An 11,585-nucleotide genomic window follows, 5' to 3' on the forward strand; every position below is an offset into this window, starting at 1 on the left:
CAGCCATCTTGGCATGGCTTCCATCCTCTTCCCTTCCCCTCTCATTCCTCTCCTACTTCTGCTTCTTCTTCTTCCTTCCTCCTTCTCCTCCACGGTTTGCTTAGGAGGAGGAGAGATAAGGGAATAAGGGTTTCTCTTATCTTTTAAAGGTTAATGGGACCTTAGGTCATGTTTGGTTAGGTATCCCCAAACACTAATTAGTCCCTTAGGTCTAAAATGGGTTTTAAATTGGGTCTTAGGGCATGTTTGGCCCAAGTCATAATCCAATAGATCCACTTAGTTAGGTCATGTTTGGGTATTAGACCTGTTAGTCCTTAGGCTTTGTTTGGTTTAAGTTTAAAATAGTAAAACTCATTACTTACTTTTAAATTAAGTCTTGTGGGCCCACTTTCATGGCCCATTTAACCAATTAATGCCAAGGGTGGGAGTGTATATGGTCCAAGAGTCTAATTAGGATGTCCAGGACACAGGGATGTGGTTCCCACATGAAAATAACCCAAAAGGATAGGTAACAGTATAGGCGGATCCTCGAGCGGATTCAGTACGAGTGAGTCCATTCATGACTCCGGTGCTACTGTCAGGGCCCAAACTTCAAGGAAAGTTACGGGGCTTTGACCCGTACTTCCAGGAATTCAAGGGAACACTTATAATAAAATATCAGGTTCAAGGTCATTAATGTTGACCTTTGCCAGCTAGGCATTACCCTTTGGTAAAGGTTTGAATTGCCCCGGGGCACTAAGGTATATTTCAGGTGCGGGTGTAAAACTTCAAGTTATGGAGCCTTCTCTTCAAAGAACCAAGGGGGCATCACAAACTCTATGTGTTCAACCTCCATAGGGTCTTCATTATTGATAACCTTCTCATCGAGCTCCACTTCTTCAAGTGTAGCAAATTGAATGTCTTCCTGTGGATTGTTCACAACCACTTCTCCATCTTTTGCCATATCATCTATGAAGACTTGAGTAATAAGATGAACACCTCGAGCATCACCACCCAAATCATCATAGTACCTAGCTAAGTCATCATCATTGGATGGGGGATAAGCATGCAAACCTTGTTCATCATCAGAGGTTTCCTCTTCTTTTGCTGCCACATTGACAAGTTTATGCTTTTGGGGACATTCCTTGGCTTGGTGGCCTAACTCATGGCAGTGATAGCACCTGTAGGGGTCATTACTGACCATAGGGGATTTTCCCTTGTTGTTCACACGTGGGTAAACTGTAGGCCGAGAAGTATTGCCACTAGAGTAGCCTGATCTTGTAGGACCAGCAGTAGAGTTGCTAGGTCGTGTGTAATCAGTAGTGGTAGATTTGGAGGCTGGAAATGATGCTTTGGTGTCCCCAGCCAATAATTCTTCAGCCTTCAATGCCTTCTCAAAACACTCACGCACATCTCTGACATCAGCTGCTCTAGTACCTCTGATAATATCAGCCCTCAATCCCAGTCAAAATTGAGATAACATCTGAGTAGCACTCTCTCTCGTGCCAGTGCGAGAAGGAAGAGTATCAAACTTTGCATGTACTCAGATATAGTCATGGTCCCTTGGCGCAAGGAGTTAAAATTATCTTGTACTTGTGCTTTGTAATGCCTGGGCAGTAATTTCTCACTTAAGTCGTATCTCATATCAGCCTCTGTAGTGGGAGCATGGCCATCAAGTTCCATGTCCCTTTCTATAGTTCTCCACCACTCTTGCGCAGAGCCAACCAGCTTGGTATGTGCCAATCTCATCTTTCTATCTTCAGGTAAGTCATTCCAATCAAAATAATCATCAAGGGCAGCAAGCCAGTTATAGTGAGGATCATGATTCCCATCGAACTCCTGTAACTCGAGTTTTACCTTTTGAGTGTCATACCTTCGATTGGAAACTTCATCTGTAAAATAGGACCTCATGTACTCTTCAAAATTAGGCCTCCTATGCTCTTCTTTATTTCTGTTCTTGTCTTCTCTATGCCCATTTCTGCCATACATATCATATCTGCGCCTGTCTCTGTGATCTTTGTATCTTTCCCTGTGATCTCTGTGATATTGGGAATGATCTCTGTGAACTCTGGGGTGATCTCTGTGAGTTCTGGATTGATCTTTGTGATCTCTGGAGTGATCTCTGTGATCCCTTTCTCTTTCCAGAGTGCCATGTACTTCTGAATTCAATTGATATCTATCCTCTAATAGAGGATCATTGCTGTCCCTATTAGGTGCAAGTTGTCTATGTTCAATTACTTGCAGCCTTTCAGCAATAGCTCTCTGTTCAGCTCTAAACTCTTCAACTAAAGTCTTCTGGTCAGTAGTGAATTTTGAAACATCTCTAACATTGCTGCCATAGGATCGGGTGGGTGTGGAAGGGTTGGATTGCCATGCTGATCCATGGCTCTGATACCACTTAATGTAGTCCTAGATAGGATAGAGTCCTACTAGGAGCCAGGTAAATAGAGGTTCTGAAACTGTTTGCTGATTGGGGCAGAATTGGTGGGTTTGAACCAAAATTAGGGTTAGGGTGAGGGGGATGAATGGTTTTGATAAATAATAAAAGTGGGCAGGTGTTTAGAAGTCTATTGATATAGGCTAGTTTAATTCTGACGAGGTTTAAAATTCTGGAATTTCTAGGATTAGGGTTTCTGGTTTTGAGAAGGGGAAAATAGCTAGAACTAGGGTTTAAAGTGGAATTTCTATCAAGGGCTTTTGGCTGAGTGATCTAAGCAATAAAATGGTGGTTCGGTTGTAATACGGGTAGCTTTGGATGGCTGAATAGGTCTAGATAGAAGTTAGCATTTTTTTGGGGTTTTAATAGAGATGGAGGGAATTAGGTTTTTGAGGAGAGGATGGGCCTAGGGTTCAGGTCGAGTGGAAGGGTGGATGAGTAGGAGCTGTGGTTGAATTTTGAAGGTAAACTAATGGGGAAATTGGTCTGGACAGAATTATGGAGGTTAGTGTTTATGGGAATCAATGGGTTTAATGGGAGAAGGTAATGGGGGTCGATTGGGATAGGTTAGGGCTAGGTTGGAGGATTAGTGGAAGCAGGGAAATTGCAGGAATTTAAATAACTTACTGGTTTGAAGATCAGCAGCAGTAGCAGCTTGAAAATTGGTTGAAGAAGACCTCCCGATCATGAATAGATGTAAGGAGTCATTGGAATCCACCAGCCCTTCACCTTGAGATCCACAAGACAACATTCACGACTGGAGCAGAGTAGCAAAAGCAAAGGCGGCAACATAAATCGATTTTTATTTTCAAAACTAAACTGTGGGGGAGCCTCTCCCACGTTTTATTAATATAACATATGGCCTATTGTCATTTCCTATTGCAAATCTGATTCCTCCTTTAGAATTGTTGGAGGGTTATAATCTAAAGTTAAAACAAATTCAAATAGAAAGACCTAATTACCCCCAATACTTAAAACACTTTAAAATTCTTAAACTAAAAGATTCCTCATCAACCAATAGGATATTAGATCATAGTAGCAAATAAGAAAAGTTCACTTAAATAAAATCAACTTAAATTGAACCAATTGGATGCAACCAATTTGAACCAGTTCAATTGGAAACACAAAAATAAAACTAAATATAGAACTGAAATAAACTAAGGCACCGTTTGATAACATTACGCATGTTTCTATGCCGTTTCTTCCCAAAAACATTATTTGGTGTTTTTGTTTGCAGAATAACGTTATTGGGTTGCAAAATGGTGTTTGATAAACCTGTTACATGAATGTATCTAGAACACTTTTGTAATGTAAAGGTATTTAATAAAATCTGTTTCTACAACAGAGATGCACCATTAGGTTACTATAAATTACAGAAATGCCATTAACATTATAAATTACAAAAGTTTATAGATCGATTAGACATACAAAAGTTTTAAAGAATACAAATAGGAAATGTCTCATTCATTTTTGCATCTTCAAAACCAGAGAAGCGGCAAAATTCATTCAAACTATCAACAAAAAAAGAAAGAAAAAAAAAAAAAACCACTAAGAAGCAGACATTGTATGATGCTCATGATTGTCTTCTATGAATAGTTGAACTAAAAGGGTCTTGGTGGATTCGAACCACCATCCCCTTGGAACATGCTTGAGACATCCTCATGTTCCAAGTGCTCTACCAATTTGAGCTAAAGACCCAACAAGTAAAGTTTGAAATTTACAAGTAACCATGAGACCATGCCACAAACCATGCTTCAATGATAATACCCAATGGGGACCTTGCCATAACCCTTCCTAATGTTCTCACATGTATTGAACAAAACAAGAAAAAAATTATTGAAGAGGAAGATCAAAATCAATTGTTTCTTCATTAGATAACAAGTCACTGATTGCCATTACCTTGCTACTAACACTACCCCACTACTTATGTAATTGTGCCATTACTTTGCAATCTAACATAAATACAAAAATGTGAACAGTCCACCACAATCACTACATTATTAGTTCTAATAATGATAAATATCATTACTAGAGTCCATTCTCTCTCTCTCTCTCTCTCATCTTTTCTATCTGAAATTTCTTCCTTAATATTGGCAAGGTGGTGTGATCCGATCTCCTATTCTTGGAAGGAGATTTGGAGTTTTTGGTAGATACTGTATTTTGAATATTTGTTTCCTTTTTCCTTGTTTTCCTTGCTTAGTAACTCACCCTGTATTCCATCTATTTAATGGATATCCCTCTCCCAACGAAGATAAGAAAAAGATTTGGGAGCTTTCACCCGAGGACGTAGGCTGCAATGGCCGAACCTCGTTAATCTCTTGTGTTCTCCTCTGCAACTTTGTCTCTTTGAAAACTGAAACATGGTATCAAAGCGGGTTTAATCCCAGTCTGTTACGTTGAGGATTATTATCCTGGTTGATCTTCTTCTCTCAAGGAGTGCTGATTGGAGTTCTGGAGATCGTGGGTTGCTGTTCGGTGTTCCTCTGCCAGTGTGTGTGAAGTCCAGATAAGTTCCTCTCTTCTTTATATTACATTCCTTTGTTCCTTTGGAATTTATCATGGGTGATAAGGAGTCTGGTAAAGATATTGTTCAAAGCCAAGATGTTGGTACTGGTTCTGGTACGATGAAGGCTGTGTCGCATGAAGCAAATAGCCAACGTCTCACCTCTATGATGTTAAATGGAAGAAACTTTCTTCCTTGGTCTCGAGCAGTGATTATTGCTCTTGGGGGCAGGTCCAAACTGGGAAATATCAATGGCCAAACTAAAGCCCCATTTGAGACTGATCCCAAATTTGTTGATCGGCAAGCTAGTGACCATTCGGTCATGACCTGGATTTTTAACTCGATGGAATCTCAGGTCTATGAGATTTTTGCATACTCTGACACTGCTCAATCCCTGTGGGAATCGTTGAATGAGATGTATGGTCAGGCAAACAATGCATCTTGCATTTTTTAATTACAACAGGAACTTGGCCGTTCTAAGCAAGGTTCCAATCAGTCCTTTACTGAACACCTTGGGAATTTAAACAAAAAATGGGATGAACTTCGTCAATATAGGCCTTCCACTCAAGCTGTTGCTGATTATGTTAAGCGAGAAGAACATGACAAAATCTTTCAGTTGTTAGCTAGCATCAAACCAGAGTACGAAGACCTCAAATGACAAGTGCTTATGAGCACCACCTTGCCCTCTTTTGCTTCGGTTTGTGCTATAATACAAAGAGAAGAAACAAGACACCGTGCCATGCATTATGATTCCATTCCTGAAAAGGATTCCACTGAAAACTCGGCCCATAATGTTACAACCAATAAACAGCAAGGTGATAAAAGTGCTAGATCTTCCAAGGGAAAAGGTAAGGGGCAAAACCGGTTTCTCTATGATCATTGTGATCGTGATGGGCATTCAAAGGATAGGTGTTGGGTCCTACATCCCCACCTTCGGCCAAGTAAGGATAAAAGCCAAGATGCCAAGGTGGCTGTTCAAACCAATACCACTGATTTCCAATCCAAGCTTGAGACCTTAGCACACCAGTTCCAACAATTACTTCAGACACATGGAACGACCTCTTCTGGCACTGCCGGGCCTACCACTGAGTCTGGAAACATGGTCAAGACATCTGGTAATGCTCATGCTCTTAATGCTTTCTCTAAAAATTGTTTCATTATTGATTCTGGTGCTATTGACCATATGTGTGGTTCCCCATATATGCCTTTTAACACTGCCACTAGTACTTCATATCCTCCTATTACTGTGGCTAACGAAGTGCAGGTTCCAACTCAAGGTGTTTGACAACTTAAAAATTTTTCAAAAAATTCTGATGCTCTGTTGGTTCCTGATTTATCTTCAAATTTGATATCTGTCAGCAAGTGTACTAAAGAATGGAATTGCAATGTTATTTTCTCTCCTCAAAAGGTACTTTTTCAGGACCACGTCACTAGGAAGATGATTGGTGAAGAACAGCTTCAAAATGGTCTCTACACTGTTGATCTTCATAATGATGCTTTTGTTGCCAGGAAAAGTGCTGCGGAGACTTCTACATTGTGGCATTTGCGCATGGGTCACCCAGCTGACAAGATTTTAGCTACTCTTGATATTTCTTTGACTCATGATTCTAGTACTTGTGATCCATGTCATTTTGCTAAACAACAAAGACTTCCTTTCTCTCAAAGTACCCGTATATCTATTGAGTTATTTGCTTTAGTACACTCAGATGTTTGGGGGAGTGCCCCTATTGATTCTAGGGATGGTTACAAATATTTTGTTACTTTTATTGAGGATATATCCTGTTCTACTTGGTTATACTTGCTTAAGTCTAAGAGTGAAGTTCTCACTGTGTTTTAAGATTTTTGCACTATGATTCACAATCAATTTAATACTTGTATTAAGGTGTTACGCACAGACAACGGGATTGAATACACCAATGGACTGTTCCAATCTGTGTTATATAGCTTGGGTATTATTCACCAAACTTCTTGCTTTGGCACCCCACAACAGAATGGAGTTGCTGAGCGCAAGAATCGGCACCTGCTTGAAGTAACCAGGGCTTTGTTATTCTCTGGCCAGTTACCCAAGTCTTATTGGTCTGATGCTGTTCTCACAAGTTGCTATCTCATTAATCGCCTTCCTAGTAAGGTACTGAATTACAAAACTCCTATGGAGGTTCTCCATGATCGGAAATTCAGTATCTCTCATTTGAGAGTTTTTGGATGCATTTGTTATGTTCACTCTCAAACTAATAGCAAACTTGATCCTCGTGCCAAAAAGTGTGTTTGTGGGCTACTCATCCTTTAAAAAGGGCTACAACTGTTATGAGCCAAGTACTAAACGTCTTCACATTTCTCGTGATGTTGTTTTCGATGAAGCTCACATGTTTTTTACTGATAGGAATCAAATTTAGGGGGAGTACAGTGACTATAAGGATCTCTCTGTTGAATTTGATCCTGCACCAGTTCCCCTTCCCGTTGATGGTCTTCAACAGCATGATGATTCCGAAAATGAGAGGATTGAAATTAAGAACCAGGGTGTTCAGGGTGTTGAAAATCAGCCTAATACAAAGGACAGAGACGTAATTGAGCCTGAAGCATCTGTTCCTGTTCCCACTCTTGCTCCTGTGCGCAAGTCAACACGTATCTCCAAGCCATCAACTCGGCTTCGAGATTTTTCTACTTATTATGCTGTTCAACATCCCATCCAGGAGTGCATTAGTTATGACAAAATTTCTCCTAAGTTCTTGAGTTTTTTGTCAACAATTGAGAATCATAAAGAACCGGCCAGTTTTGAAGAAGCAAGTAAACAACTTGTTTGGGTTAATGCCATGAAGGATGAGCTCCAAGCTCTTAACCGAAATCATACCTGGGAATTGGTTCGTTTACCAACTGGCAAGCACACTGTTGGTTGTCGTTGGATCTATAAAATCAAGTACAACAGTGATGGATCGGTTGAGAGATACAAGGCATGGCTTGTTGCCAAAGGATATACCCAAACCTACGGGGTCGACTACAGAGAAACATTTGCCCCAGTTGTGAAAATGAACACTGTTCGTGTACTCATGTCTGTGGCAGTCAATTGTGGATGGTCTCTCTTCCAAATGGACGTAAAAAATGCGTTCCTTCACGGAGACCTTGAAGAAGAAGTGTATATGGATCTCCCACCAGGTCATGCATTACCGAACCAAGATGGGATGGTTTGCAAACTCAAAAATTCTATATACGGACTTAAACAGTCCCCTCGTGCGTGGTACGATAAACTTAGCGCTGCTCTCATCAGATTTGACTTCCGAAGATGAGAGTCTGACTCATCAATGTTTGTAAAAAACAATGACAAAGGTATTGTGATCGTTCTCGTTTATGTTGACGATCTTGTTATTACTGGCAGCAATCATTCAGGGATTGAGTCACTCAAACGCCATTTGAGTCAGGAATTTGATATCAAAGACCTCGGCAAATTGAAATATTTTTTGGGTATTGAAGTGGCTAGTTCTCACAAAGGTTTGTTTCTTTCTCAACGAAAATATACTCTTGATCTGCTTAAAGAGACTGGCAAGTTGGGAGTCAAAGCAGCTAGTGTTCCTATGACCTACAGCAGTAAGTTCACCACTAATGATGCTCCTCTACACGATGTTGGGCAATACCAGTGTTTAGTAGGAAGGCTGATTTATTTGACCATTACTAGACCCGATATTGCTTACGCTGTGAGTTATGTTAGCCAGTTCATGCAGGCTCCCACACATGGTCACATGGAATTAATTGATCAACTACTTCGCTATCTGAAAGCTTCTCCAGGAAGAGGGGTCTTGATGAAAAATAATGGCCACACTGAAATTGTTGGGTATATTGATGCTGACTGGGCTGGAAGCCCTGTGGATAGGAGGTCTACCACTGGCTTTTGCACCTTTGTTGGTGGGAATATCGTCACTTGGAAGAGGAAAAAACAGAGTGGTGTTGCTCGCTTGAGTGCAGAGGCCGAATATAGGGCCATGGCCTCTGCTACGAGTGAGATTGTGTGGCTTCGCATTCTTTTACAAGAGTTGGGGTGTGAGACTACTGCCAAACCTACAAAATTTTTTTGTGACAATCAAGCAGCTACTCATATTGCCTCAAACCCTGTGTTCCATGAAAAAACTAAACACATTGAGGTGGACTGTCACTTTGTGCGAGAAAAAGTCCAAGATAAGACTATTGAGACCCCGTTTGTTTGCAGTGAAGACCAGTTAGCTGATATTTTTACTAAAGCACTGCCCAGGGGATCATTTCAAGTCATGATGAACAAGTTGACCTCAGATGTTGTCTTCGCTCCAACTTGAGGGGGAGTATTGGCAAGGTGGTGTGATCCGATCTCCTATTCTTGGAAGGAGATTTGGAGTTTTTGGTAGATACTGTATTTTGAATATTTGTTTCCTTTTTCCTTGTTTTCCTTGCTTAGTAACTCACCCTGTATTCCATCTATTTAATGGATATCCCTCTCCCAACGAAGATAAGAAAAAGATTTGGGAGCTTTCACCCGAGGACGTAGGCTGCAATGGCCGAAACTCGTTAATCTCTTGTGTTCTCCTCTGCAACTTTGTCTCTTTGAAAACTGAAACACTTAAAATCTCAAAACCCAAAATCAGAAGTGGATAGGGTGAAGAACCTACCGTTTGACGATAAAATCAAAGAACAGCAAGTTACAGAATTCAATAAGACCAGCTCTCTCTTCTTGCTTTTCTCAAGTTACAGAAACTGTGAAGGCTTCCCACTCTGCCACCAGGGAAGCTATTGGATTATGTAGAAAATGCCAAGGAAACATCTAAAGCCATGAAACCTGCAACCGGAAACCATGAAACTGCAAATTAAATGCCTATATCTGTAAATCCAAAAACCTGAAACAGGGATCCTTAATTAAGGATGAAAGCCTCATATCAGTGGCCATACAGAAGAGATTTTGACATATATGGTCTATTAAGAGATTCCTCCATCTATCTAACAGTCAAGTTACCAAATCAAGGGCCTATGTTGCTATAATACAGGATGTGGTGGAGACCTTTACAGGTAGGGCTGCATCGCCCTCCATCCATTGCATTCTTTCCCTTTTTATAAGGGAAATGGTGTGGATGTTTGCACAGAGATGCTCTTTGCTATGTTCTGACCATATCCACAGAGCCAATGTTTGATGTAACCTGCACATCCATGGCAATGTGTAGTCCACACTGGAACTTCAAGTGTATGGGACCTTAACATGATTAGAGGCATTGCTAGAAAGATGATAAATTTTCAATTCCTACTTCGTTCTTAATCAGATAAGTCATAAATCTACATCAGAAGAACATAAACCAGTTTGTGAACTGAGAAAAGAGCTATCTCAGAATTAAGTACACCACCAGCTTTATCAATATACAAAATAAAAATAAAGTACAATGTGCAACCTACCTGCAGTCAATGAATTTGAGCCAGAGTGGTTGTCCCGATCAATTGAGTTCTTTCATAAACACTTCTTTATTGAAAGATGTTAAAGAGGTTGATGGAACTAGCTAGATAGACTGCCATTTTAAAGAGGTTAAAGAAGTACACTGGCCTTCAAATATTCTTTTCCTGTGAAGATAAGATCTCTCAGCTAGCTAGACTGCCATTTTCAAGGCTTGAATGTGAAGTTCTAACCTCATCACCTTCACAGCTTTCCTTATTGAACAGTAAATTTGACTTCAAGAATTGACATGTACTACAGAGAGTTATTGTGGGGGGGGGGGGGGAATCCTTTGCAAGGAGAAGACATTAGAGATTAATGAAAGGTGTCTTCACAAGAGGGCTCTTGGAGGCCCTATCTCTTAATTGGGAACAAAATGTGGGTGTATTTCTGGTATTTTTATGCCTTGCTTTTTTGTTTTAATTTCTACAATTCCCTCACTTCTGTCTACAACCAACAGATTTGTTTGGTTTTTGCTGCTCTCTCAACAACCTTTCATGGCCACCCTTATCCTCTCTCTCTCTCTCTCTCTAGTTCTCTTTTGAGAGATGAGTTGGGAAAGAGGAAGGAGTGAAGGACATGTATGCTAATCTCAGACAGATTTTATTTTTTATTCATCCAATGTCAAGGCTTTATTTAAACCATACTAATGTATTTGATCTGTAAGTACTACCTAATAATCTAGAATGTTCATGTGCATTTGCAGCTTGCAACTTCTGAAGCAAGATAATTTGGACCACTTTGTACTATTTCATGCCTTTGATTGCTTAACAATCTGGACCACAAATTCTTGAGGATCTCAGAACCTGTCAATAATTGCAAGTGGTTTGCGGCAACAAATTCTGAGTGCATTGGAGCTTGCAAGATATGCACATACAAAGAAGACTGATGGGTAATGTATCCACTTGCTTTAACAAGCAAGAAATTAAAGGCAATGCAGTCTTCTCTATATGTGCCAATCCAAAAAATCTGGATACAACATCTATGGTACAGAACTCTGCTACTCAAAGTTACAAAGAAACATTTTATATTAACTATAAAATTTACACAGAGAGAGAGAGTCTTTTTGGGCTCTCCCATATCATTACTTTGAGATAGGAACATAAATTCAAATCAGATAAAGCTTGAGATAGATGTTTTGGGAGTAAGCTTATCAACTAGAAAAGAACAGAATTACAATTTACAAATAAACTTGACCAGATCAATCTTCCAAGGAAAAATATTGACCTGTA

The 11,585-nt window shown here is 40.1% G+C and overlaps 2 protein-coding genes across 2 annotated transcripts; both read left to right on the forward strand.

Annotated features, from left to right (window-relative positions):
• The first annotated feature begins 5,658 nt into the window (after positions 1–5,658).
• On the forward strand, positions 5,659–8,200 carry LOC122672240. The gene is made up of 4 exons (XM_043869736.1): positions 5,659–6,183; positions 6,340–6,627; positions 6,802–7,047; positions 7,313–8,200. Exons 1-4 carry the CDS (start codon positions 5,659–5,661, stop codon positions 8,198–8,200), a joined length of 1,947 nt encoding a protein of 648 aa, XP_043725671.1.
• A 15-nt stretch (positions 8,201–8,215) lies between these two features.
• On the forward strand, positions 8,216–9,217 carry LOC122672241 (uncharacterized mitochondrial protein AtMg00810-like). The gene has a single exon (XM_043869737.1). It carries the CDS (start codon positions 8,216–8,218, stop codon positions 9,215–9,217), a length of 1,002 nt encoding a protein of 333 aa, XP_043725672.1.
• The last annotated feature ends 2,368 nt before the right edge of the window (positions 9,218–11,585 follow it).

This window comes from Telopea speciosissima, chromosome 8 (genome assembly GCF_018873765.1).
Source record: "Telopea speciosissima isolate NSW1024214 ecotype Mountain lineage chromosome 8, Tspe_v1, whole genome shotgun sequence".
NCBI lineage: Eukaryota > Viridiplantae > Streptophyta > Magnoliopsida > Proteales > Proteaceae > Telopea > Telopea speciosissima.

Bases quoted from the DNA above. Each gene is read 5' to 3' on its own strand.
- LOC122672240 (XM_043869736.1), top strand. From the start codon at position 5,659: ATGCATTATGATTCCATTCCTGAAAAGGATTCCACTGAAAACTCGGCC. The intron at 6,184-6,339 runs GTTCCAACTCAA...GTACTTTTTCAG, and splicing joins CTGTGGCTAACGAAGTGCAG to GACCACGTCACTAGGAAGAT. The intron at 6,628-6,801 runs GTTTGGGGGAGT...ACTTGTATTAAG, and splicing joins TTGCTTTAGTACACTCAGAT to GTGTTACGCACAGACAACGG.
- LOC122672241 (XM_043869737.1), top strand. From the start codon at position 8,216: ATGTTTGTAAAAAACAATGACAAAGGTATTGTGATCGTTCTCGTTTAT.